The 27,787-nt window shown below is 47.7% G+C and overlaps 2 protein-coding genes across 2 annotated transcripts in view; one reads left to right on the top strand and one right to left on the bottom strand.

Annotated features, from left to right (window-relative positions):
• The window catches only part of TAF5L (TATA-box binding protein associated factor 5 like), a 29,560-nt gene extending 28,183 nt beyond the window's left edge, over positions 1 to 1,377 (bottom strand). Inside the window, exon 1 of the mRNA XM_068982331.1 lies at positions 1,335 to 1,377. The gene's annotated coding sequence lies outside the window, so the exon portion shown is untranslated. The remainder of the gene's footprint in view (positions 1 to 1,334) is intronic.
• Positions 1,378 to 3,604: 2,227 nt separating this feature from the next.
• On the top strand, positions 3,605 to 27,787 carry URB2 (URB2 ribosome biogenesis homolog). Its single transcript, XM_068982704.1, has 9 exons — positions 3,605 to 3,730; positions 5,947 to 6,123; positions 7,942 to 11,263; positions 13,925 to 14,085; positions 16,674 to 16,784; positions 17,243 to 17,485; positions 21,072 to 21,159; positions 23,685 to 23,824; positions 27,442 to 27,787. The coding sequence occupies exons 1-9, from the start codon at positions 3,605 to 3,607 to the stop codon at positions 27,637 to 27,639; spliced, it is 4,566 nt and encodes a 1,521-aa protein (XP_068838805.1). The 3' UTR covers positions 27,640 to 27,787.

Here is a 27,787-nt window from a genome sequence, read left to right as displayed (position 1 = left end):
CTGTCACAGAGAGGCTAGGAAGGGCTTCTAGCACTGTCCTGGGCAATGCTGTTTAACAGCATCTTTGCGGCCTCCTTCCAGCTGAATCATCAAACAAACAAAAACCCTTTCTCCAAAGGTGTCCTTCATAGGTATCATGGAGGATGTCTGTTTGCAAAAGTAAAACCAAAAAATTGGTTGACTGCATAGTTAACGGAGGACTTTTCCTGATTTCCCAGTGACAGAACCAAGTATAAACTTCACACATTTAGAGGCAGAAGCATCAAAATCACTCCCAAACACACTGATTTACCGTTGATGACCAAAAACAAAAAATGCTTAAGCTAAGCCCATTTTTGGTTTTCCAGCTTAATACGGATTCGTAAGGCAGAAAATATTTATAATTCATAAAAATCAAAAGTTAGCATGCTTCACATTTAATGCAAAAAATTTACGCCCACAAGGAACCTACAAAGTACTCTACCAAAAAAGTAATTGTAATAGCCGATAATTAGTATTAACAGAACACATCCTATTTGTCAGGTATTTTCATATACGTTATTCCTCTTTTGGGTATCCTTTAAAAAGTCCACTTTTAAGTTATCAGTCAATACCCCAGAAGAAGAAACGAATGCTCATAGAGATTACACGTAGGTACATGGTTTCCACAGAAGGTCGATGTAGACATCAAGCCCATCCACTACGAGAAGCTTCCCTGAGTGTAAGGATATGGCCCGAACTCCTCTTCTGACTTCCACCCTCAAGCAGGGCTGGGACCCAGGCCGAGGTCGGCCACCGCAGTCCCCTTCCCCCCACCCCGCAACGCTGGGTCACCTAGGAGCAGACAGTCCCCGCGCGCCGCTCCCGGCGCGGCCCGGGTCCCGCAGGCCGGCTTTCAGCTCCGAGACCGCCACCTGCAAGGTCAGAGGTCAGAGCTCAGCCGGCCGCCGCGGGGGGCCGACCCGGGGCGCCCCCGCCGCAGTCTGAAGGGCCTCGCTTCCGCCGAGCCCAGGACGCCGGCTCGCTCACCTTCGGCTCCCCGCCCACGCCTCGCCCAGGCGCTCCGCGGCCTCCCGGCTCCGCGGCGCACAGCCCGCAGCCGGCTGTCAGGGGTGCGGCCGCCTCGAGGGCGCCCTTGCAGGTGGGGACCGCCGCGCTCGTCAGCGTCCTCCCCGCCACCATGTGCCAAGTTTCAGCCCGACTTTGGCCTAGAGACACTCTTCTAGCTTAAACGCCCGAGAGAGCCGGCCCGCGCTCCGGGCCTCCGGGCGGGGCCGCCGCCCGCAGCCACGCCGGCCCGCCCCGCCCCCACTGCCTAGGCCGCGCCGCCACCCGCGCCCGCCGCCCGCACTCACTGAACATCCCAGGCGGCTCCCGCTTCCCCCGCCGCCGCTGCCGCCGGGGTCCCCCCGCGTCCGCCTCCGTCGCCTTCGCGGCAGGCTCGCTATCCGCGGCCGGCTCAGCCGGACCCCCGAGCCCCGAGCCCCGCCGCCCCCGCGGCGGCTCTGGGCGGCCGCCCCATGACTGACTAACGCGGAGCCGCCGCGGGCTGGGCCGGGCCGCTCGGGCCTAGACGCGCAGCTGTCTCCGCCAATGGGCGCGGCGCCTCGGCGCTCGGCTGGCGATGCCTGGCGCGCGCACCGCCCCGCCCCCGCGCTCCTTCGGCCCCTCCCAGCGCCGCACCGCCCAAACCCGGGCGGCTGGCCCCGGGCGGAAGAAGCGAGGCCCTCACGTGGTAGCTCGGGAGTCGGTTCCGTTGTTGCTGTCAGTCCCCGCGAGGTCCGGGACTGACCGCCGGGAGAGCGCCCGACTCGGGGACTGACCTCCGACCAGTCCGCTGCCCTTCACGGCGGGGCCTGCGTGAGTTCCTCACCTGGGGTTGCCTGCAGGTGAGTCCCCTCCCGGCCGGCTTTCCGCCCCGATCGCGGCTCCTACCAGGTGACCACGTCCCTCCAGGTGAGCTCCCCACCAAGGCACGGTCCTCCCCGCTGGTCGCTCCTTCGGCGGCCTCTCACCTGCCTCCTGGCTGTTAGCTTCCTTGAGTTCCTCAGGGTTCCGGCGTGTGAACGCGCAAGACGGACGCGGCTTTGCTGTCCTCGCGTGTTCGCAGAGATCGTTGAGGTCACCGGGAGCCCAAGGTTGGCAGGTCTAGGAGAGTTGTCTGGGGCGTCTTTGTAGCCAGTTCTCCAGACGCTTTTTAAGTACTTGGTAGCTGTCGTGATGGTCAACATTGAATTTCACAGTTAAGTTAGTAACTGTTGGATATATATTGGATGTTTTGACACACGGCAGACTGACATCTTTTGACTGTTCTGGTCTCTGTAACAGAGGAAGGGTATCATTCCTTATTCCCTTGTAAAAATGCCTATAGAGAATTAATTCTGAAGGTAGATCTGGAGAATTTCGGACCCCTTAGATTAAAAAAATCCAGTGATCCAGCTCTCAGTAGATCAAACTCTTTTCGTTTGAGAGTATTTAAAATAGAATCTTGAGGCCGCGATTTTGTCTCCATATTTCACTGGTCCTATTTTGTTGCTGTTTGCAGTGCTGTGGTCCGTCCTTCAGTCGTGTCCGACTCTTTGTGACCCTGTGGACTGTGGCCCACCAGGTTCCTCTGTCCACGGGGTTCTCCAGGCAAGAATACTGAAGTGTGTTGCCATGCCCTTCTCCAGGGTATCTTCTGGACCCGGGGATGGACTTGCATCTCTGTGTCTCCTACATTGCAGGCATATTCTTTACCCACTGAGCCACCTGGGATCTCTATTTCAGTATTAAGTACCATGAAAAACTTTCTCCTTTGAAGAGCTGATTTGTTTATTTTTATATAATGAGAATGATTTAATCTGATTTGTTTTCCATTTTTACTATGACTTTTAGGAGACTCAAAGCTACATTTATCTCAGTTTTATAGGATTATAAGTGGTTGGTATGTTTGTATTGGTTGCTTTAGTCATAATTTTTTTTGTATTGTATTTTTCCAACATTAATTGTATAACTGTATTCTGTAGAGTCTTTAGAAGCAGTGTATTTTCATAAATTAATGAAGTTACTGTTGCAGCTGAAATAAGTCTTTCTGTTGGGACTGGGTTTATACTTTATTTCTTTTGAACTTGGAGAAATATTACCATTTCCAAATACTGCTTATCTTTTTAAACTGTTTAGTGGAGTGGATCCTAATACATACTCTACAGTATGTATGTATTAGGACATTTTTGCTGTAACAATCCTTTCAATCTAAAGCCATGTGTGAAAATAAAGTAATTTGAGTGTTCTGAAGTAATTTGAACACTTTGGGTTTTGTTTCAGTGAATTCCTGCACACTGACCTCTGAGGATGTCATGTTTGATCACAGCAGGAATACTTTTACACGTGTGGGTAATCCATCTTCTGTCTGCTTTCATGTGAAAAGCATGAAAGTTTTCTTCTAGAAAACTCATGGACTCAAGCATCTTATATATTGACTTCTGCCCAATGGTGTTTTAATTCACTGAAGAATTTTTTTTAAAGGAGTGTAAGTTATGTAGACAATAAGGTACATAATGTTCATTTTTGGTGCCTATTAAGTTTGACCTTTATATAATGTATTTTTTTTCCCATTGCTTTAAATTGTAGGTAAAGTGCCGAAATGGCAGCTGTTTATTCTGGCATTTCTGTGAAACTTAAAAGCAAGACAACGTCCTGGGAAGATAAACTAAAACTAGCTCACTTTGCTTGGATTTCTCACCAGTGTCTTCTTCCAAATAAAGAACAAGTAAGTTTAATGCAAAAGTTACGGTTTTAAGACCTAAACTAATGGTCACTTATTAAATTGCATATTGATGTTTAGTTAAAATTTTAAAAGATTAGAGAAAAGGTTGGAGAAGGAAGCATGGTTAGAAAGTTAAAAGTAGTTTCAGTGAGAAGAAGTTAATAGATATTTCACTAACAAACTTTTTCTGTTATAAAACCTCAGCATTTCTTTTATGTTTGGAAATATCTCTTATATTCCAAATTATGTGGGTGTGTGCTAACTTACTGCAACCCTGTTCAACTCTTTGAGACCCTATGTACCATAGCCTGCCAGGCTCCTCGGTCCATGGGTTTCTCCACGCAAGAATACTCGAGTAGGTTGCCATGCCCTTCTCCAGGGGATCTTCCCAACCGAAGGACTGAACCCGCGTCTCTTATATCACCTGCATTGGCAGGCAGGTTCTTTACTACTGGTGCCACTTGGGAAGCCCTAAGTATGTGCATCAGTGAACAAGTTTGGACTTGGGTTACCTGGTGGCTCAGACAGTAAAGTGTCTGTCTACAATGTGGGAGACCAGGGTTCAATCCCTGGTTTGGAAAGATCCCCTGGAGAAGGAAATGGCAATCCACTCCAGTACTATTGCCTGGAAAATCCCATGGACAGAGAGTCGGACACGACTGAGCGACTTCACTTTCACTTACAGGAATTAGGTTCTGAGTCTGTTGGCAGTTTCATTTATTTGTAAATCCTAAGTGATGCTCCATAAACAATTCTTATTGGTGCTTTTTGAACATCTTTGGAACTTGATGAATCAAAGGTTGGGAAGTAGAGAAGCTTTAGCATTTGTAATAACCCAAGGGGAATTAGATTATAAAGTGATAGATTAGAAACAGATTAGGAAGCAAGAAAGACATCTTTCTTTGTTAACATTTCTCAAACTTATCTGACTAAGAAAAACTTTTAATGTAATGGAGACACCAAGGTGATGAACTCATTAAAATGGATTAACATACAGTCATTTGGTGCCTCAGCAGTAAAGAATTCACCTGTCAATGCAGGAGACACAGGTTCGATCCCTGGGTTGGGAAGATCCCCTGAAGAAGGAAATGGCAACCCACTCCAGTATTCTTGCCTGGGAAATCCCATGGACAGAGGAGCCTGGTGGGCTATAGTATGTGGGGTTGCAAAAGACATCAGACACAACTTAGTGACCAAACAACAATAAAGCTGTTCAAAATTGTCAAAGATGGATTACCACTGTTGAAATGATGAGATCCACTTTGTACAGCACCAGCAGAACTAGTAGTTTCTGAATCTGGCTCTACGTAAGAATCGTTTTGGCTGCCTAAGTGTCACCTGACAGCTGTGGCAGGCAGTTTGATCAAGGTTTCCACTATCCTTCTCGGGAGAGTTTTTTTCTTTTAGCATTTGCACTATTCATGCTGTTATGGACATTTCTGGTGTCTTGAGCTGAGGCCTCACCACCTTTCCTTGTGTTTATGAATAAGGAATCATGTCATAGTAATGAAAACTATCCATGTTCAGCCCTCCTCCTAATACAGTATTTGTGAATCATTCATGGAAGACTCTGTCTTCTAAATGCAATAAGTAGGTTTAGAGATGAAGCTGCAGGTAACTCAGGAAGGACACAAACTCTGGTCTCCTGACTCTGCATCTTTGCTTTTGTGTGTCATTCTTTTTGTGGCCGTCCTGAGCAATTGTTGTTGTGCTTTTAACTTTTACAATTTAGAAGTGATTAGTTAGAAGAAACTGTTTCACTTGAAACTTTTTATTGGCCCCAGGTGAAGGCAAAATTAGTTTTTTTCTTTTTTGTTTAATTTATTTATTTGGCTGTGCTGGGTCTTAGTTGGGGCACACAATATCTTTGTTGCGGTATTCAGGATCTTTTAGTTGTGACATGTGGGATCCTGTTCCCTGATGAGGGATCGAACCCATGCCCCCTGCATTAGGAGCATGGAGTCTTAGCCACTGGACTACCAGGGAAGTCTCCAAAGTTAGTTTTTTTTAAATTGTTTAATAAACATATTTTAATGTTTATTGTTTAATAAACATATCTTAAGGTACCAAAACACAATATTACCAAAGATAAGTTTTAAAGAGAGTTCTTCCCCCTGGCAGTTGTATTTGGTTATTCATGGGATGTCCCTATAAATGTCCAGTGTTTTTCTTGATAAAGAAATTCATTTATTTTTAAGTATATTTTTTTCCAAATTCAGGTATTGCTTGATTGGGCAAGGCAGTCGTTGGTTGGATTTTATAAGAAAAAATTTGAACTGAAGGAAGACATTGTTGAAAGGCTTTGGATCTATGTAGATAACATTCTACATAGCAGAAAACTGCAGAACCTCCTCAAGAATGGAAAGACAGTTAACCTTCAGATTTCCCTCATCAAGGTAATTAACAGTTTCCTGTGTTATCCTGTATGTGTTACATGTATCTCTGTTAATTTCCTGTTAATGCCAGAGGCTTAATTGTCTTATGGTTAATTATATCAAGATGCAGAAAATATCAAGGTAGGAGGGGAGATGGCTTCCCAGGTAGTGCTAATGGTAAAGAACCCACCTGCCAGTGAAGGAGATGCATGAGACGCAGGTTCGATCCTTGTGTCTAGAAGATCTCCTGGAGTAGGAAATGGCAACACGCTCCAATATTCTTGCTGGAAAATTTCATGGATGGAGGAGCCTGGTGAGGAGCCTGGTGGGGTTGCAAAGAGTCGGAAACGACTGAGCACACACACAGCACAACAGCAGGGGAGAAGAAAAAAATAGTACATTTAGAGTTATAATAATTGATGTTTACTGAATGCATATCAAATTCGCTATACCAGGTGTCCCTAACCCCTGAGAGTTAGGAACTGGGCTGCACAGCAGGAGGTGAGCGGTGGGCAGGCCTCATCTGCCATGGCTTTCATTACTGACTGAACTAAGCACTTTATATTATTTAATATTGAATAAAAGATTAGAACTTTTTCATAAGCTGGTTAATTACCTTTTTAATTAGAAAAGGTATCCAGCAGATGATGCTGCTTTATGACTTTTTCCCCCCACCTTTTTGTTGGACTAGAGGGAGATCAAAGGTCAAAATCTAGATGAGATTTTTCTCAAAGGTTTTTGACTCAGTGGGGAGGAGAAAAGCAGTAGAGGCTGGGAACAGAGGAATTAAATGGTTGATAGCCTGATGATTCACAAGCTTTAGTGGTTCTTGAAATTATGCTCTGAATTATGTCACTTTTTAAACTAATAGGTCAGTGGTCACCAAACTGGATTATTCTGAATGGTCCTTAGGGGATATGAGAAGAAAATATTTCATCTTTATATGATTTTTAAAAGGTCACCTTAATTTTTATGTATGCCTTATAATTGTATAAAATACTCGTACTATGGTGCATGTGTGTAATTTATAACCTTATCAGGTATAAAAGTAGAAAAAGTTGTCTAATCAGAAATATTTGGAGATTACCGTAGTGGAGTGCTGGCATTTAAGTACAAAATATTTTTGGTTCAGCTTTTCCGGAGCCAGCAGTTATATGGATGGAGATAAACACACCTGTGTCATTGGGCTGCTCATAACTTAGCACCTGGGATAAATTTGATTCTCAGATGCTATGAGGCTAGAAGCAAGTTGCATAGCCCATAAGTGAATTTTGGAATCTGCCTGGCCCTTGTGATTTCTGTTTTTTGTGACTTTCAGAATTTTGAAACCTGTAGACTGGGTTTGCTATAAGTAGTAACTGGCCATGTTTGTTTTCTTCTTTTAAGAATGCCTTTTGCTTTGGCTTTTTTAGATACAAAGAGTATTACTGATTATAGAAATGTGTTTTGGACCACAGGATCATAACCGAAGGTCACTGTCCCATCTACCTGTAGCATCTAAGTTGAATTATAGGTTTAGGTTCTAAGAAAACATGAAATCTTTGGACTTTAAGCCTTATAGAACTCTGCTATTTAGAAAGGGACAGCAGATATATAAAGGCATGGAGCCCTTTTCGTAATTTATATTGGTAGGAGATGGATGTGTGTAGGAATTAAGACAGGTCCTCTGGCTTCCTTTGATGTGCTAAGGAAAAGTCAAGTCCATTTAGATGTGCTAATCTGGGCATTTTTTTCTCATTAAGATCAGGGCAAGGAGCGAGTTTGCTCATTGTGTTGTGGTTTTTGAGTGTCTGCGGGTTTAGCATCAGTGACGAGTTTCCTTTCTTTCTCAATACTCAGATCATCAATGAGAGGATAGCCGAGTTCTCTCTTTTGGGATCCCAGAGGAACATCTGTGTTGTGCTGAGCTGCTGCCAGGGTATCCTCTCGACACCTGCCCTTGCTGTCATCTACACGGCCAGGCAGGAGCTGATAGTTGACCTGCTGAGCCAGCTCTGCTGGTTGGCCTGTCGGCAGCCAGGAGCCGTAACACCCCAGTTGTTTGAAGTCATTCACCTGAGCCTCAGCCACTACCTCTCACTTCAGCAGCAGCAGGTCAACCCGAGACGCGCCTTTGGGGAGTTGACTGGGCACCTGCTCCAGCCCTGCCTGGTCTTGAGACACTTTCTCTCAGGGGGCACATGGACTCAGGCTGGCCAGGGCCAGCTGCGGCCAGCGCTAGGCCGGGACATTAGGAATCAGATTGAGGCTGTGCTTCGAGGTGGAGCTTTTCAGCCTGAGCTGCTCCCTTCATACAGAGAGGAGCTCTTGGATCAGCAGCAAGGCGACTCAAAGATAGGGGCCATGAAGAATCTTCTAGCTCCCCTGGGCACTATAATTGCCAGGCTGGTGGATGCCGGCTACTGTGACCCGCCCCTTCAGGCTTCAGTGGTGGCCAACTCTGTGGCCTTGCTGTATAAACTCTTTGTTGAGTCTTACCTCAAGGAGGGGAACCAGCTGCTTTGCTTCAAGGTGCTCCCTCAACTTTTTGGCTGCTTAAGAATTTCCCACCTGGAGGAGCAGAGGCAAGCCCTGTCTGTGTCCGATTGGACCACAGAACTCCTTGTTGTGGAACAGCTTCTAAACTCAGTGGCCAGTAACACCATCTACAACATCGCTGCGGACCGAATCCGGCATGGTGAGGCTCAGTTCCACTTTTACCGTCGTCTGGCTGAGTTGCTGCTAAACCATCCACAGGCCCTCGTGCCAGCCTGGTTCCGCTGCCTCAAGGTTTTGCTCTCCCTGAATCATTTGATCCTGGAGCCAGACCTGGATGACCTGTTGGCTTCAGCATGGATCGATGCAGAAGTCACAGAGTTGCGGACCCAGAAGGCCCAGGAGGCACTGATCCACACGCTCTTCCAGACATACGCCAGGCTCCGGCAGGTACCCCGGCTGTTTGAGGAGGTGCTAGGGGTGCTCTGTCGCCCCGCAGCTGAGGCGCTGAGACTGCCACTGCTGGCTGCTGGTCCTGCCGCGGTGCTCCAAGAGTGCCTCCCGGAGCTGCCCCTGAACCAGGTCCTGGACATGTGGGCCCAGGTGCAGGAGCGGTTCCAGTCTCTGGTGTTGCCTGGCTTGCAGGGTGACGAGGACATGGCCCTGAAGTCCCTGTCACTGAGCTCGCTGCTGTGCTGTGTCATGGTCCACGCGCGGAGCTTGGATGCTGGCTCACCCCTGCCCGTGGTCAGGCGCATGCGGCAGGCCATGGACGGAATGCTGCAGGGCCTCGTGAAGCCCCTGCTGGACCTCCTTTGCAAGCCCTGGCCCTCAACGCCTGAGCTCTGGCAGCAGAAGGTTGGCGACTCTGCACTTCTGCTTGCCCACTCCTGGGCCCAGGTGGACACCGTGCTGCGCTTGAACTGCAGCCCGTACCGCTCTGAGCCCGGGGCCTTGGCGGGCGCCACCCAAGAGCCCTCAGGCCCCCTTCCGCTGCTCCCAGGCGTGGAGGCCAAGCATTGGGAGGAGATAGAGGAGTTCACGCTTCAGTCTGACTCCCTTGGTCGGTACTGCTTGGAGCAGCTCCACCTGCAGAGAATGAAGAACACCTTACTGCAAGCCAGTTTCCAGTCTGAAGAAGCCCTCTGTGCTCTGAGGCGTGATGCCGCCTACATCCTGGGCTCTGGGAGAGCGAGTGTGACCCGGGGGACATCAGCTTCCTGGGATGGCCAGGTCGGGACAGTGAGTGCGCTCACCTACCCCATTGCCCACTGGCACTTGGTCATGTCCAATCTCATGATTTTAACATCATATCTTGGTCCAGATGACCTACAGTACCTGGCCAGCATCCTGCTGAGAACTTTACCAGTGAGCAAAGCCCAGGAAGGCTTAGCGGAGGAGGAACCAGATATCACACTCGGAAAGATCTCCCAGGCTGTCCTCCACAGCCCTCTCTTCCCTGAAATGCAGTCCCTCCACTCCGCGTTCTTCCTGGGCTTGACCGCACGCTGTGGCAGCATCCTGTGTGCCGCTGCCCCGAGGGAGCCAGCTCTTCTCCGCCAGCAGCTGCCCTGGCTCTTTGAAGAGGATGACATGGTCATGGCTCACTGGGAAAGCAGATTTGCCAAAGTTGGATCTGAAGGTGTAGAGCCAAGAGAAGAAATTGCCCAAAACGTACTCTCATTGGTCAGGGGTGACTCCCCTATTCAGCTGGAGGGGGAGCAGTTGGAGAGCATCCTGCAGCTTTTGGGGATTCTTTCTGCTCTACAGCTGGACAGCCTCCCGGCACCCTATCATGTGCATTGTTTTCTTCTGTTACTGTCTGTGGCTGTCGCCACGCCGGGCAGCTCTTGCTCCTCCTCCCTGACCCTCAGGTTTTTGAGGACGTGCTACCAGCTTCTCGGTTGCCTGCAGAGAGGAAAGAGTGCCCAGACTGTGCTTAGGGTCATGTATGTTAGCGATATCTTTGAGATCACACTGACCTCCTTGTTCAGAGCCAGCAGGAGGTTTCTTGTGAGTGTGGATGACCCCTCTTGGCTGGAATTCCTGCAGGTGGTGGGAACGTTCTTAGAACAGCTCCTGCAAATGCTTATCCAGAGAAAGCTCAGTCTGAGGCTCAATTTTGGGAAAATCCTTGCCTTCCTCTCAGGGCACCAACTGCACGATGAAGTGACTTCAGGCAAACGGTCAGAAAATCAGATGCCTCTGGGCCAGCAGCTCATGCTGGTGTCCTTAACCAAGGTGTGCCAAGTGCTGGGGCCTTTAGTCAAGGAGCAGAAGCAGCAGGACGAGGCCCCAGAAGTGCTGCCCAAGCTGTTGAAGGAGGTAGTGCTGCAGGCGGGGACCCTGCTCCAGCACTGCATGGCCCCCGGGGCCCAGGGCCGCCTCCTGCCCGCTGTCATCTCGTCCTTAGGCTCGCTCTTGGAGGCCGATGTGGCCCTGCGCTCCAGGCACAATTGGACAGATGTTTCGAAAGGGACAGACAAAGCGCTGTCCGCCTACACCACTCTCTACCAGACCATCTATGCTCAGATCCTGTTGGAGTTGCCAGCCCTAGTGGGAGATCCCCGATCTTTCCAGGCAGCCGTGCAGTTTTTAACTCTGTTCTTTTTGGTCCCAGAACTACATCCTCAGAAGGATTCTGTGTGTACCTCCGTGTTTCATTCTGTGAGAAAAGTCCTTGCAGGTGAGACGTTTTCTCTTGAGCTACTTCTGTACTGTATAGCTTTTGGTGAAAGGTTACTGAGTGGCAGCCAGGTGACTTTCTGCCCACCCCCTTTTGTGAAACAGGTGTGCATTTCGGAGGGTACTACGCCAGGAGCTGGTAGAAGCCCTCCCTGGTGTTCATGTCTAGCATCTCCCTTCTTTGGGCATGTGAGCAGTTACTCACAATTGTTTTCCTGCTTTTTACACAAATAGCAGGCTTCTAGATATATTGCTTCATGCTTTAGTTCTTCACTTATTTTGGAGGTCATTCTAGTTTATAGTTTTGAATCACTCTTCTCTGATTGAGTCTTTCTGTCCTGGCCCCAGAAGTCAACGTAGACAGCTTCATCCCTCTTTGTAGGCTCTCCAGTATCAGATCTTCAGCATCACCAGTGAACTTAAGAAAGATTAAACCTGCCAACCTTTTAAAATTGCAGGTGACTTAATTTATAGGGAACCTCATGAAATTCTGTAGGGCGGATATCGTCCCCCGGGTCTCAGTGGTCCTGGTCATTGTGGGGCCCTGGGACCTGATTGGACAGTGGCTCAGCCCATGATGTCATTGCAGTGTTTTAGCTGGATGTCACTCTTGCAGGGTAGCTTATCAGGACCAAAAACCCAGCCAGTGTCTTCATGCAGAATTCACTCCCTGCTGTCCCCAGGTCAGAGGTTAGCAGACCAGAGTCCATCCCTGACTTGATCTCATCAAGGTAGCACTGTTCCCAGTTGCTGTGGGCCTGTTTTCTTATTTGCTTGTTACTGAAGTGGATGCTAGTTAAGATCCTCTGAGGTGGGGTGGGGGGCCCGCCAGCCTAGCCCAGCCCTCACAGTGCACACTGACCTCTGTTCCCTGGTGGGGAGGCTGCAGTGGCGAGCTGGGGCTGTGGTATGCTCGCACCCACAGATGTTCTTGGGCTTTGTAGGAACAGAGGCCTCCTGGGCCACAGCCAGGGCAGAGGGCTGCTGCCTCCCCTCCTGGTCTGCTCTGGGTGTGGACTGACTTGGGGGCCTTGGGCACATGTTCTGTGTTCTGTTTCACTCTGTCAGCAACTCTCATGGAATGGTGTCACCTTCTTCATGGGTTAAATTCAGTCTTCCGTTAACTCATTTAACACGTTCTGATAGAGCATTTAAGACCAGTGTCCTAAGAAATGGCCGCTGGTGGTCTAAAGCTCTGGCCCCCTTCCCCTTTGTTAAATATGAATGGAGTGTCCTCCTTTATCCCTGAGACCCCTATAATTGGAGGCAGCCTCTGAGTCCTAGTTATGTGTCCCTGGACTTGTCGTATCTTTTACCCCAGACAGAGCTGGGTCGGGGGGTGAGGCCTCATACCCTACTGCACCCCCAGATCGTTGGCCTGAGTATTGCCAGTGTTGCTGTGGGGGCAGGCCTCACACACCTGAGCTGCTAGATTCGCCTCTAGAAGGGACCAGGGTGGTGAGAGGTCTGGAGGAAAGGCCAAGGGGGGTGGCCTGGGGCTTTGGGCTGGGAGAGGAAGGGTTAAGGTGACCACCTTGGTCCTTCAGGGTAAGTCAAGTAGGTCTCAGCTCAGAAAAATGAGAATTTGTAAGAAATGCTGTCTGACAGGAGAATTGACTACCTTGATTCAGTTATAAAAAACCATCACTTTAAAAAATGCTTCCTATATGTGTGGAACTGTGTCCTCCTCCAGAGATGAATAAGGTATTGGTTTTGACCTAATTTAGTAAACAGACATTCACACAAATTACCAGAGTCACAGGGTGAGGAAAGGCTTTGAAGCAACCAACACAGTGGACTCTGGCAGTCAAGGCCTCCTGTGGGAGATGGGTGAGGGGAGGACAGTGAGGTCATGGTGCTGACGTTCAGCCATCCAGTGTTTGACCAACTCTAGGAGTTGGTGCTATCCCACCCATTTCACAGATGAGAGAGTTGAGGCTCAGGGAGGTCACGCCTCCAGAATCCTGCAGCTGTGGGACACTTGGACCTGGATGTTGTCTCTCAGAGCCTTGGGCTGGTCCACCCACCCTCAGTGCTGCCTGTAGGAAACAGATTGGGGCACAGGAGGGACTTGCTCATGGTGGGCCCCTCTGCTGGCTGGAACAGTTATGCTGGGGTTGGATCGTAAAGGTCCTTGAGCCTGCTGACTGTGGGCTCTCTGATGAACCTGCAGACCCTGGGTGTACTTCGTAAGACTGTCCTGCATTAAGTAGGGGAACCGGGGTAACTGCAGCAGGCAGGCTCCATGAGCCTGGGCTTCTTTCCATCCCTTCAACATCCCCATCTATGTAAAAGTACCACCCCACCCCTGAGCCCCTACTGAGTTCATAAAAGAATATAAGAAAAGTAGAAAAGAGTATGAAGCAATCGCCAGTCACCTGTCTCCCACGGTCTAGAGGTGAGCCCTGCTGGACGTCACCGTCGTCGTCCCCTTGGACTCTTTACACTGGGTGCACAGGTGCTGTGGGCAGGGCGCAAGGGCCGGGTGTGAGAGGGCGGTGCCAGGCTGTGAGTGTGCTCCGCTTTCTCACTTGCACTGTGACTCTGCCCATGTCTCCAAAACACTGGCCTTTACTGACTGCACACCGTTTCATCTCATTGAGATGGTTTACTTAACCTGCCCCTTGTCTGCCATATCTTAGCAGTCTCGTTTCCCTCACAGATCCTGCGATTCCGGTTCAGGTAGTTGAGGAGATTGAGCCTCACTTGGGAGCTTTGTTCACCCAAATGTTAGAGTCTGGAACGACAGAGGACTTCCGCATGTGGCTGCAATGTATCCTCCAGGGACTGGACGTCAGTAACCTGTGGAGAGCAGATCTGCAGGTGGGTTGCCCCTTTGGCTTCAATGGGAAAAGTTAGAAATGCCCATGTCAGTGCTGAAATGACACAAATGTCAATATCAATCCAACAGCGACTGTAGGCACTGTGGGAGTTTGGGACGGAGCTGTGGACTCAGAGGAGCCCAGGCCCTCAATGCACAGAGGCTGTATTTTCCAAAGGGGAACTCTTTCAAATTACAGCTGTGTTCTTATCATATGAAATACTATTGGGCTTCCCAGGTGGTGCTAGTGGTAAAGAACCTGCCTGCCAGTGCAGAAGACGATGTAAGAGGTGTGGGTTCGATCCCTGGGTCGAGAAAATCCCCTGTAGAAGGAAATGGCAACCCACTCCAATATTCTTGCCTGGAGAATCCCATGGACAGAGGAGCCTGGCAAGCTACAGTTCATAGGGTTGCGTAAGTCAGACACGACTAAAGAGACTTAGCACGCATAGCACGCACACACTCATAATCAGTCAGTTAGTTCAGTCGCTCAGTTGTGTCCGACTCTTTGCAACCCCATGAATCGCAGCACGCCAGGCCTCCGTGTCCATCACCATCTCTCGGAGTTCACTCAGACTCACGTCCATCGAGTCCGTGATGCCATCCAGCCATCTCATCCTCAGTCGTCCCCTTCTTCTCCTGCCCGCAATCCCTCCCAGCATCAAAGTCTTTTCCAATGAGTCAACTCTTCTCATGAGGTGGCCAAAGTATTGGAGCTTCAGCTTTAGCATCATTCCTTCCAAAGAAATCCCAGGGTTGATCTTCAGAATGGACTGGTTGGATCTCCTTGCAGTCCAAGGGACTGTTTTCTCCAACACCTCAGTTCAAAAGCATCAATTCTTCGGCACTCAGCCTTCTTCACAGTCCAACTCTCACATCCATACATGACCACAGGAAAAACCATAGCCTTGACTAGACAGACCTTTGTCGGCAAAGTAATGTCTCTGCTTTTGAATATACTATCTAGGTTGGTCATAACTTTTCTTCCGAGGAGTGTCTACTGATACATAAAAAGTTAAGTGCTACTCTCCATTGTTTGAGATCATTCATATCATACTTTTGAAAATGTTACTTGGTTTGGTCACATAGCCCAGCTCCCATTTGAGAATCTCTCAGGGTAGCAAGCTGCCCTTGGGCTCTCTGCCCCCAGCCTACTCGGTCATTGCTAACAAAGCCCTGACTTCACACTAGGTCAGTGTGTCCAGGGAGCCTCTGTGCAGAGCCAAAGTGCTCGAGTTCGGCCCCCTGGCCAGCCTGAGCACCAGACCGGCTGGAGGGTGTCACTTGCACAGGAGGAGGAAAGCTAGGGGCTCACTGGGTCCTAGGCTCTCTCTGTTTCCTGAGGGTTTTCTTGACTTCTGGTTAGAATTGGCACCCAGAGGTGGGTTTTGATGTGAGTGGGAGGAGAGCTGGTTGGGGGCAGATTGGGGGCAACAGAGGGAGCTTGCTGCTTCTCCATGTGAGCCCTCTCTCCACCCCCCCAACAGCATGTGCTTGCCTCTCTGGGAGTTTTCACTGTGTGTCTGCAGCTCCGAAAGCCTAGCTTTGAGAAGGCCTCTGGGCTTTCCTTCAGCCAACCAGCGAATACAACCCATGAACTTCCATTTACACCTGTCAGGGACTGCCCTGGCAGTTCAGTGGTTAAGACCCCATGCTTCCACTATAGGGAGCTCAGATTTGATAACTGGTCAAGAAACAGATCTTGCATGCAGTATTTATTTATTAAAAAGAAAGAAAGATATCATCAGCTAGTCAGAGGAACATCGTGGAAGAGGTGAGACTGAGCTGAGTTCAGAGATAAAGAAGATTTGAATGGAACTGGGGGTGTTGCTGGGGAGACAGGGAGGTGGAATGGGTGTGAGTAGGGAGATGGATGGCAGGGGCTGGGGCAGTGAGCAGACCCTTGATGGGGAGACACAACCTCCAGGGAGGTGGAGAGGGGAGTGGATCTCAGCAGAGAGAGTGGGGGTATCTGGTCAGAGGGAGCAAGGGCAAAGCGCAGAAGCTAGGATTTCATGGTGGGGGAGGCTACAACATTAGGAGAGAATTAAGGGGCCGCCATAAGGCTCGAGTTCACGGTGTGAGATGCCCACATGGGTCTAGTCACTTTCCTTCCCTTCTCATGGTTTAAAATCATCACCTGTCATCATGGCACTTGGTCTAATTGTTACACTTTGTCCATGTTTCCTTCTGGCCCTGCTTTTTATCCCTAGGCACAGATGGATCTCATGGGTAAGGGATGATGGCCTCCTCTTTTGACACCACTTGGATGAACTGGGCCCCTGATTAACATCTCTGCAGCGTCTTCTGTTTCACTGTCCTGGCACGTTTATGTGTTTGGTTTGGTGAGGTGCTACAGAGAAGTCTCTTCCTTTGCCACAGTTCTGCCCACCTAGTTCATGTATTCCCTCAAGTGGTGTAAAGGGTGTCACCCTCAGGACTTGACCAGAGCCGAGTCTCATTCCCACCCCAGCGTGGGACTCTTAATGGGCTCTGCTTTGTCACAGCAGCGTGATTGGCCTGCTTCCTGAGATGGGCCTCCTTCCGGAGCCAGCTCCTTCCACTGCTAGTGTTTTCCCTTGTCCCCTAGGCTGTGTTGTCGGCTGTGACGTTGGTTAAGTTACTCCTGAACTGTCCGTGCAGTGAAGAGAAGGCTAGTTTATTCTGGCGCGCGTGCCCGCAGATGGTCACGGCTCTGATGGTGAGTACCTCTGGGTTGTGCGTACCCCTGTCCCTGCCTTTCAGTCGCTTCTGCTTCTGTCACACTCGGGTTTTATTATGCAGAGCGTGTTTCTGGGGCCGTGTCCTGAGCTGTAAGCACTGTGCTTGCAGCTTGCGCTTATGTCATTATCAGCTCTGAGTCTAACTTGTGCTACATGAGCAATGCCCTGAATGAGCGCATTCTCAGGGCATAGGGTCTAAGCCTTCTCTCTGATCTTCTGTTTTCACTGGGAATCTGCATTAGTGGGCAAAGCCCATTTGTACCTAGGTATGGGTAGGGGGAGCATCAGGATGAAGAGGGTGGGGGTGTGGATGGAGATCAGGGTGGGACCTGGTCAGTGCTGGAGTCTGGACTTTCTTACCTCTGTCACTTCAGGTTTGGGGCTATTTCCCTGGAGATTTGCCTTCATTTTCTGTCCCTTGTTCCTTGCCCTGTAGCTGCAGACCCGAGAGGCTTGTCAGGAGCAGCCCTCGGCCCTGGCTCTAGTGGGGCCTGTCTTGGACGTCCTGGCTGCGCTGCTGCGGCAGGGGGAAGGGACCATCAGCAACCCGCACCACGTCAGCCTGGCCTTCAGCATCCTGCTGACCGTACCCTTGGACCACCTGAAGCCCCTTGAGTATGGGCGTATCTTCTCGAGGGCACACAACGTGCTCTTTTCAATCCTGCAGTGTCACCCGAAGGTGAGGAGGGCAGGGTGCATGTGGGCAGGGAAATGCAACTTTCAGGAGAACAGCAGCAGGAGGAGCGTAAGGATTTGCAAGGCAAACTTTTTGCTTCCAGTGGTTTCTAGGGCCTAAGTGGTTTCTCATGCACAGGAGGATGTGACCTTCACATCAGGCTGTGTTGAATCTGACATTTGAAACATATCTGTGTAGTATGTGTTTCTGGAAGCCCATTAGAAATTATTCTGTTTTTGCAGTTTTTATTTGGTCACTAAGGTGTGTCTGACTCTTTGTGACCCCTTGGACTGTGGCCCACCAGACTTCTCTGTCCATGGGATTTCCCAGACAAGCATACTGGAGTTGATTGCCATTTCCTTCTCCAGGGGATCTTCCCAACACAGGGACTGAACGTGCATCTTCTGCGTTGCAGGCAGATTCGTTACTGCTGAGACACAGGGATCATATATTTAAATGTCACTCACTGGCTTAGATCTCATCTTGGGTTTATAATTCAGTTGATTATAGTGAGTGAGGTATCCTGAGTTCTGGTTTTATAGTATGCCACTTTTTAAATAAAATGAGACTAGGAACAGATGCTTCATAGAAAAGATTTCAGTTCAGCTAACATTTACTGAACATGTGCTGTGTGTCTTGTTTCACCGCTACAGCAACTCTAGTCAGTGACAGTCCCATTTCATTGGCAGAGAAACTGATGCTCAGAGCTGCTGAATGATTTGATCACTGTCACCGCGCTGAGTCTGAATTTTAGCTAGAAGACTGGAATTCTTTGACCAATGTTCATTTTGGTATGCCACTGCCCTACATGATACATGGGAACTTCTAAAAAGGACAGATACACATATACATAGGCACATTCAAATATTTTTTAATGTTTTAATGCTCTAAGTTTGGAGACCTGCCAATAGTGTACTTTTTGAAAAATTGATTTTCTGGTAAACTAAGCACTCCATCCAGTGTCCTCCCCACTTAACAGTTGCCTTTGGCCCTGCCCATCTGGTCGGCATCTTTGTTTGTTAGATCACTGCTGATTCTTAGATTACTGTGTGACTGTAGAATATACATGCAATAAAGTGAAAGTGAAGTTGCTCAGTCGTGTCCAACTCTTTGCAACCCCATGGACTGTAGCCTACCAGGTTCCTCCGTCCATGGGATTTTCCAGGCAAGAATACTAGAGTGGGTTGCCATTTCCTTCTCCAGGAGATCTTCCCAACCCAGGGATTGAACCCGGGTCTCCCACATTGTAGGCAGACACTTTACTATCTGAGCCACCAGGGAAGAGGTCAGTACCAATCAGTTATAAACTGAACTGCAGATCTTGCAAAAGCTGTGGGATTTCATGCAGTTTTTGAAAGTAACATTGGAAAGCTGTGTGCATCTCCTGCAAAACCAACAATGAATAACCATTGAGCAGAATTAGACCGTTTAATAGTAGGAGAGAGCTGGCAAGGATAAGAACATGGCATTGCAATAAAGAAGGGCGTGACCTGTGACAGCTTGTGGGCACATTGCAGGGAGCAGGGCCCGTGCGTTGGGTCATGTGTGCAGTAGGTGATACAAAAGGGTTGATAGAAACCCCAGGCTAGAATCTGCTCAGGTGAATCTGAAGGGACCAGCACGAAGTGAGCCCAGCCAGGGTACCCAGCAGTACGGCAGCTGGTGCCATTCTGAGCTTTTGATATGTTTTACCTTATTTAACCCTCATGACAACCTGTTGTTATCCTCAGTTTGCAAATGAGGAAATAGGCGTGGAAAGACTCAGTGCTCTGTCTAGGACTGCATGTTAAGCAGGGTGTGAGTTCAGATGGTCTGACCTTGGATCTGTGTGCTTTTCATCACTGTGATGTCAGGATGAAGCGAGGGCCTCAGGAAACATGGTGACACACTGAGAGATTTGGCAAGATGACCTTTCTCTGAACATGTTGCGGAAGTTGATGATTTGGCATAAAGAATGGTACATTATGCTCTCCAGACCTTGCTTGAATAAACTGTACCAAAGAAAAGAGTCCTAGCGCTTGACTCACTCTTTGTTCACCCTGAGCCTTAGAGCAGTGCTGCCGAGTAGAACTTCTCCTGGGCTGGGGGTGTTTGTACCTGCATCTCCCACGGAAACTGTTGGCCATGTCTTGACCATGTGAAATGTGGGCTAAAAATTGTATGACTAGGAACTGAATTTTAACTTAATTTAAATTTCAGTAGCCCTGTGTGGCTTCTGCCTGCTTTATTTGACAGTGTCTTTGATTATGATCTCAGGATTAGTTCAATTCAGTTCGGTTGCTCAGTCGTGTCCGATTCTTTGTGACCCCATGGACTGCAGCACGCCAGGCTTCTCTGTCCATCACCAACTCCCAGAGCTTGCTCAAACTCATGTCCATTGAGTCAGTGATGCCATGCAACCATCTCATCCTCTGTTGTCCCCTTCTCCTCCTGCCTTCAATCTTTCCCGGCATCAGGGTCTTTTCCAGTGAGTCAGTTCTTCACATCAGGTGGCCAAAGATTTGGAGTTTCAGCTTCAGATCAGTCCTTCCAATGAATATTCAGGACTGATTTCCTTTAGGATGGACTGGTTTGATCTTGCAGTCCAAGGGACTCTCAAGAGTCTTCTAAACACCACGGTTTAAAAGTATCAGTTCTTCAGCACTCAGCTCTCTTTATAATCCAACTCTCATACATGACTACTGGAAAAACCATAACTTTGACTAGATGGACCTTTTTTGGCAAAGTAATGTCTCTGCTTTTTAATATGCTGTTTAGGTTGGTCATAGCTTTTCTTCCAAGGAGCAAGTGTCTTTTAATTTCATGGCTGCAGTCACCATCTGCAGTGATTTGGGAGCCCCCCCAAATAAAGTCTGTCACTGTTTCCATTGTTTCCCCATCTATTTGCCATGAAGTAATGGGACCGGATGCCATGATCTTCGTTTTCTGAACGTTGAGCTTTAAGCCAACTTTTTCACTCTCCTCTTTCACTTTCATCAAGAGGCTCTTTAGTTCTTTGCTTTCTGCCATAAGAGTGGTGTCACCTGCGTATCTGAGGTTATTGATATTTCTTCTGGCAATCTTGAGATCTCAGGATGGTTGAGTATGAAAGAATCCTGTTTATAACTTAAGATATCATTTTTCAAGATAAAGTCCCAGCTAGACCTTTTCATTGCTAAAAAATGAGAAATTTTGTTTCTCATTTTGAATTGGTTTGCTTCATGTAATCTTTTTCTCTAGTGCCCGTTATTCTTGAATACATTGGCTACTGTACTTTTTGTTATTTGTTTCTACCCATATCCAGAATGCACCAGAAACAACTTAGAGTAAAAGACAGATTCAGCAAATTCTAAACCAGGATGGCTTCATTAGATTCCTAAAGTTATGCAGTGTGGGAGCCCTACTCCAACCATGAAAACAGGATGTAAAGCAGTTAAATAAGTAGAGTGAGCATTTCCCTAGCAAGTCCTGGCTAGAAGAAGTTGCTGCAACTGTTTTGAGTATCCTGATGGGTAAAGTTAAGAAGGAAATAAATACAGCTTCCTTTAAAGTAGAACTTGAAATAAACAGTTGCCTACATATTTTTATATTATTTTGTCTCTTATTTCAGGTAATGCTGAAAACCATCCCTTCTTTCCTGAACTGTTTTCATAGATTGGTGTGTTCAATTATACATGAAGGACGGCAGAAAGATAAAGGTAATTCAGAGAAACGGTATTATGCACAATTTCAAATGTGTTTATTTTACAGGTGTCTCTGGCCACACATGTTACCAAAGGTAAAAAACCACCCAACTTAAACAACCCAGTGAAGTTTAAATAAGATACATATTCAGATCATTAAAGGAATACTCAGAACAGTTTTTTAAATGTCACATTAAAAAAAAAGTCACAGTTTTTACTGTATCCGCAGCAGTGAATGCATTTGACATCCCCTAACTGAAATAGTTCTTTTCTGAAGGAAAAGAAGTCTGTGGATTCAAGAACTATTTCTGGAGCTCATAGGTGAGTGGGGAGATTAAAGGGGAGCAGGCAGTAGCCGAGCCAGTTCATCACTCATCTAATAAAAGGGTGGAGTCTCTGCAGTTCACCATTCCCACTGTATCTCTTCAAGGTCGTGTTTGTTTAACAGTGAAGCAAACTGCCATATGGCAATCGTGTAAATTATGTGTACAGCTGGTTTTCCAGCCTTGAAGTTGGTTGATTCTTGCTAAACTTCTAATTTATAGGAGATTCTCATTATTTAGAAATTTGCATATAAAGTGAGACTCTCTATACTATGCCGTTTAAAATTTGTGTAGCGTGAACATACCGTGTGATGTGCCTGGCACAAGTGTGGATGTGCTGGGTGCTCAGGACTACAAAGGAGGGCCTGAGAGCTCAGCTGGGAGGGCATCAGGGGGGAAACCCCAAGACAATAGTTCTGGGCTAGAAATATATGGGTGGTACTCACCCAAGTATATGGTGGCAATAATCCCCACTTGTGAATCAGGTTAATGGGTTTAGACTTAGAGATTTAAGCTACTTAACCAATTACCTTTTGCAGAAAGAGAAAAAGTAGAGTTATTACTGTAATTCCCAAATTATTCTGCCTAATTTTGGGGTCAGCTAGTAGCACAATTAGGTATTTTGCATTCTCATGTGACTTTGTGAGTCTGTCTGGCAACAGGATTTGGAAACAGGTTCCTGCCCCTGTGCTGGCTGTGGGCGTGACCCCAGCTCTTTGCTCAGGCCCCTGAGATCAGTTCTGAACTCAAGAGCCAGAGCCTGGTTCTGGCTGTGCCATCCACTGTGGCAGAAGACCTGGTCCTGGCCTGGCAGTCAGGGTGGATTGGGTGTGTGCAGCTTGTGGTCATCAGCATACCCTCAAGTTTGACCTTGGGCTCTGGGTTCTGCCTCGTCATTGCTGGTGGGGCCCAGTCACCTCCTGTCAGGCCAGACTGGGCTCTCTGATGTGTTCATGGCTTAATTGCAGAGCATCTTAGCTGGTTATACTCTTTAATGACCACATGTTACATTTGGACTGAGATAACAGGTGCCAGGAATTCCTGTGTGAACCGCATGTGTCTTCAGAGTTTCTAGAGAGAAGATGTGGTATAGATTAGAAGCTAAAGAGGCTCACTCATAAGTATTACTTATTAAAATGTTCAGTGGAGTGATGTTAACAGTTTATGTACTTTCATAAAATAGCATTCACCTAGAAAAATTGCTTATATGTAAGATATTTGTATATGTATTCAATGTTTAAAAAAAGGCATTGTGCATTCCAAAAATTAAGCTCATTGTTGCATAATATATGTGTGAGAAACTGCATCCGTTTGAAGTATATACTTCAGTGAGTTTTGACGGATAAATGCATGCAGGAAAGCACCACGACAGTTAAAACAGCATTTGTTTCATCCCCAGAAGAGCCCTCTTAGGGTCCAGCCCCAGCCCCTGGCAGCAGCCAATGTGCTTTTTGTCATTATTGGCTTGTTTGCATTTTCTAGAATTTAATAAAAAGTGTATTACTATGCTGAGGGAAAACCAGGGAGGTTGCTCTGCTGTGCCAGAGTACCTGGCCCACCCTGCTGTGACAGACGAGGGGGCATGTGTACCCTGGGTTGTGGTACATTTCAGACTGTTAGAATTCTGAGGAGGAGTTTGTTAAGGCCTGGGTGATCCTGGCACTCTAGGGGAAGAGCTAGGAGTCTGAAATAAATCTGGGAAACTGGGTAGATCTAGTAATGTTAGTTGAGTCATATATATATATATATATATCTCCAACTATGAAAGAAAAATCCTAGACGACTTTTGAAACTTAATGAGGCAAAGACACATCTTATCTTTAGAACCATTTGATATCAAAAGCCTTTTTTTAAAGATGGTTTTTCTTTTTTTTCCCCCATTTAAGTTTTCTTTTAGATATCCGTGTCCTTTTTAAATACAATAGCAATCCTAGATTCATCCTAAAATCTTGGTTATTCTAGTTCATCTCTTAAAAAAACAATCATGGACTCTTGAGTATTGTAAATGTTCTTTTCTTTGCAATATAGATAAATATTTGGATGCAGTGTCTCCCCCTAATTCTGTCTTCAAATTGAGCCAATTAAAGAGTCTAGGGGAAAAAAAAGAAAAAAAACAGAAGGTTTGAATAATTGGGGCTATGTTGAAAGTGTACAATTAAAAGAGTTAAAATGCATGGTTTCTGAATTAATCAGTTTGGAAACGCTTTGCTTCCACAGGAAGTGCAGAGGACCTGCCGGCGGTGCTGGCGTGTGCCCGCCTCGTGGAGAGGATGTACAGCCACATGGCAGCGCGGGCCGAGGAGTTCCGGGTGTTTGCCCCCTTCATGGTGGCCCAGTATGTGGTGGAGGCACAGAAGGTAGGCCGAGCTGCTTGCCTGCCCAGGCGCTTCTGTTCACAGCCTCGATCACAGGCCTTCTGGCAGTATGACCCGTGGGGCCTGGTGGGCCTCCCTGGCGGCAGCTGCCCTGCGAGTGCAGGCACCCTGCAGGGTCACTGAGGGCTGTACAAGGACGCAGAGGCTGGCGGCGCCAGGCTGGCTGGCGGGCTCCTGCTGCCACCGTTAGGCCTTTTCTTGCTCCAGCACGAGCCCTAGGCCTATTTTGCTTGGTCTCTTGGGTCATGAGGGAGATGAAGTATTACCCAAGTCCTAGAGCAGGAGACAGAAAGAGGTCCTAGGGTCCCTCCCAGCAGGGGGCTCAGGGGTTCATTGTGCATGTGACTCAGCTGCTCTCACTCAAGCAGGTGACCTGGGAAAGATCCTGGTAGACTTGTTCAGTTGGATTAAAGGCTGTAGTCCCAGTTCATCTGACTTCAGGCTTCTGGATAATTCATTCATTCTTCAACAGTGATCTCACTTTGGTGTGTCAATGTGCTATTTTTTATTTCCACAAGACCCCCTGTGACCTGTGTAGTAAGTTCATTAAAAGACTTCATGTCTTCTTTGTTTAAATGGAAAGTCAGAGGCTTAAAGTACAGTATGTTCAGGTGTATATCTCTCTACTTGTGGAGTATATCTTGCTCTCGATAGAATATCCTGTTGTGAATCTTGTAAGAATGGTGGTGAGTTGCTGGTAAAGTGTTACATTAGAGCAGTCAGCGTTTCCTCTAAGGAGGGTCATCTGAATGGGATTCCTCAGAAAGCCTGGCGTGGTCTTGGCTTCCATCCTGACCCTGTTTCAGGGCGTTTCCACAGCCCCGACCCTGCTCCCTCAGTCAGTGGAGATGCCCATCATGTGGGCAGGTGGTTGGGTGGGTGGGAGGCAGGTGTATGGGAGCCAGAGCCACATGCAGGAGCCCCTTCAAGTCGTCCTTTGAATGAGATGTGGGCTTGGAGTTTGGTTTCCTTGCAATTATTTAGCATTTTTATAGACTCTTGATATTTCCCAAGCAGTCATTACTGTGTGAGCTTTTGTTGGAACACGAGTTGAAGAACTGAATGAGACAGCACAGTATCTCTTACCTAAGGACAAGAGGGGAGTCTGTAATTTGAAGCGTGAAGTCACTGATTATTATCCTGAGATTTACTGTATGAAAAGTCTTTCGCATCCCAGCCTCTTTATACATGTCTAATTTATGCTTATTGGTTATTTTTTAATTTTTAATCTTGAAGACCAAAAGCTTTGGGAATTATCTCAGGGAGTTGTATCCCAGAATCCATTGGCAGGACAGTCTATGTTTTACCTTTTCTTTGTTTTTAAAATTGGTAATGAAGAAAGTATTCCGTGTGTGTTAGCAGCTTCTCCTGAGAGAACTGTAAATCTTTGGAGACCAGGAAGACATGTTGTTTTAATTACAAGCTGGATGGCAAGCGTAGCTTGCCTTCCCCTCAAGTGTGTTAGCTCACCTTCCCCTCGCTTTTTGGAGGCAGGTGCCATAGGTGAAGGTGTGTCAGTGATTGGGGCTGGTGACGATGAGACAGCCTCGGTCAGGGAGAGGCAGCCACTGCTGAAGACTGTTCCTTCCATGCAGTGTTGTGTTAACCCTGGGCATGTGTCAGGGAAATTATGGTCACTTTTATCTTCTCTTTTACCCGTAGATCAGATTTACAGTTTTCCCTCTTTATTGATAGCTTTGGGTAAATAATTTGCACTACTCACCTGGTCTGCTGCTGCTGCTAAGTCGCTTCAGTCGTGTCCAACTCTGTGCGACCCCATAGACGGCAGCCCACCAGGCTCTGCCGTCCCTGGGATTCTCCAGGCAAGAACATTGGAGTGGGTTACCATTTCCTTCTCCAGTGCATGAAAGGAAAAGTGAAAGTGAAGTCGCTCAGTCGTGTCCGACTCCTAGCGACCCCATGGACCGCAGCCTACTAGGCTCCTCCGCCCATTTTCCAGGCAAGAGTACTGGAGTGGGTTGCCATTGCCTTCTCCTACTCACCTGGCCTAGGGTCCTTTTAAAAGTTACCTAGAAGTGTTTTCATTCATTGGCCAATGTTGTAGAAACTGGCTCCCCCCTCTTGTTTTCTCAATGACTTGTCTAAGGTAAAGGTGTGCAGTGCTTGTGTTATCCTGATCCTGCTGCCTTCTTGTTCCCCCACCCCACCCCACCCCACCCCACGCTCTGGGCTTTGCCTTCACCAGGAGATGCCAGGTAAAAGGACTGCGACATCTGAACTCCAGCACTTAGTTCAGATATCTGTTCTGCCCCGGCGGAAATTACTCTGCCTCTTCTTGCATTTGGAAGGGGGATTGTTTGTTTAGTGAGTGATGATTCAATGAATGAGTGAGCAAGTTCTCACCCCAGCTAGTGAGGTTAAAGACTTCTGTTTTTAGTTTCTCTGTTTCATTTTTTCTTTCCTGCCCTAATACCTTAGTATGGAATCACAGACCAGTCCTTCCTCCTGCTGTCCTTGAATGTTCTTATCATCTATAAAATAGTAAAATTTAATTAAGGTGATTATATGTCAAATGCTTTTTGAGCTATCATGTGAAACTAACCATAACTGTGAAGAATAGCATCATTAGCGGTAAAAACAAATGCCTCCCAGAGGTTACCTTGGTGAATCATGCTTCTTCTAGTTAATAAACTGTATCCTCGCTAGAAGCTGCATGTTTGCAGAGAGGCATGAGCTGCTAGGTCATCAGGACACTAATAAAGAACCGGCCGCCCCCCAGGCTTGTCGGCTCGAACCTTCCTGCTGCTTCTGGTTGCTGCTGCTGTGGTGCACAGACTGTGCAGCCCAGGTCCAGCGGAAGCCTGCGAGGCCCTGGCAGGGTGAGCAGTGCCTGCTGTCTTGGCCTTTTTGTCCAGATACCAATCTGAATCTCTGATCTGAAAGTTTGTGCCAGTAGCAGATGTGGTCACACCAGAGCTGGACTGCCCACTTCTGCTGTAGCCCAGATTTTGGTTAACCCAGATTCTTTGGAAGGATTGCCTCCTTGGACACAGGGGCCGATTAAATTATTCTGGGCATTTAGGGATTTAGGGCCCATTGTGTTATTGTTGAAAGAACTAAAAACCTATTAAATGGTAATTAGAAATCACATCTGACGTTGGGCCCTGTGACAAGATCTATCAGGGATCTGCTTGGAGAATGCTGCCCACCTGCCCTGCTCTGGAGGAAGTGGTGACTTTGCTACCCTCATCCCACAGGTAGGATAGCTTCCAGTAAGATTGGCCACATGGAAGAATGTGACCCATAAGGTGACTCTTACTCTACGGTTTTTAAATGTAAAGCTTCCAGTTTTTAAATACCCCTGCTAAGCACAGAAGCATCATTTACTGAAGAGCAAAGCTACCTCTGTGATTTCATGATGTTTTACTACAAGTTTTTGTTGGCTTGAGTTGACCTCTATTTCTTCCAGATATAAACTTTTGAGATATGAATATTCAATTAAGTTACGTGCAAAATGACGTTTTAAAAGGAGCATCTTTTCTCAAATTGGCGGCCAAAGTTGGACTCCGTCGTCAGGCATTCTAGGGCCTGGCATCTGCCTGTTTGCTCTCACAGACAAGTGTATTTCCTCATCCCAGGTCACTTTGTATCCAGCAGTGAAAGTCCTCCTGCAAGAGGGTATCTACCTCATCCTGGACCTATGCATTGAGTCTGACATCCGGTTCCTGCGGGCCTCACTGCAGCTGGGGGTGAGCGACATCTTCAAGGAGCTGCACAGCGACTATGTGAAGCACCACAAGGCCAAGTGCGAGGGAGAGAAAAGATACGCTGTCTAAGCTGCACCAGGACGTGCCCATGGGCCTGGGCCTGGGCGAGCTGGAGGATGTCGGGCTTCAGATGCTTGAATTCACAGCATTGAAATGTGTGCAAAATCCTTTGGGGTTTATATAATATGTATGGCCTTTTACACTGATTTTTTCACAC

Source organism: Capricornis sumatraensis, chromosome 10 (genome assembly GCF_032405125.1).
Source record: "Capricornis sumatraensis isolate serow.1 chromosome 10, serow.2, whole genome shotgun sequence".
NCBI lineage: Eukaryota > Metazoa > Chordata > Mammalia > Artiodactyla > Bovidae > Capricornis > Capricornis sumatraensis.
This window is presented reverse-complemented; position numbering and strand designations above follow the sequence as displayed.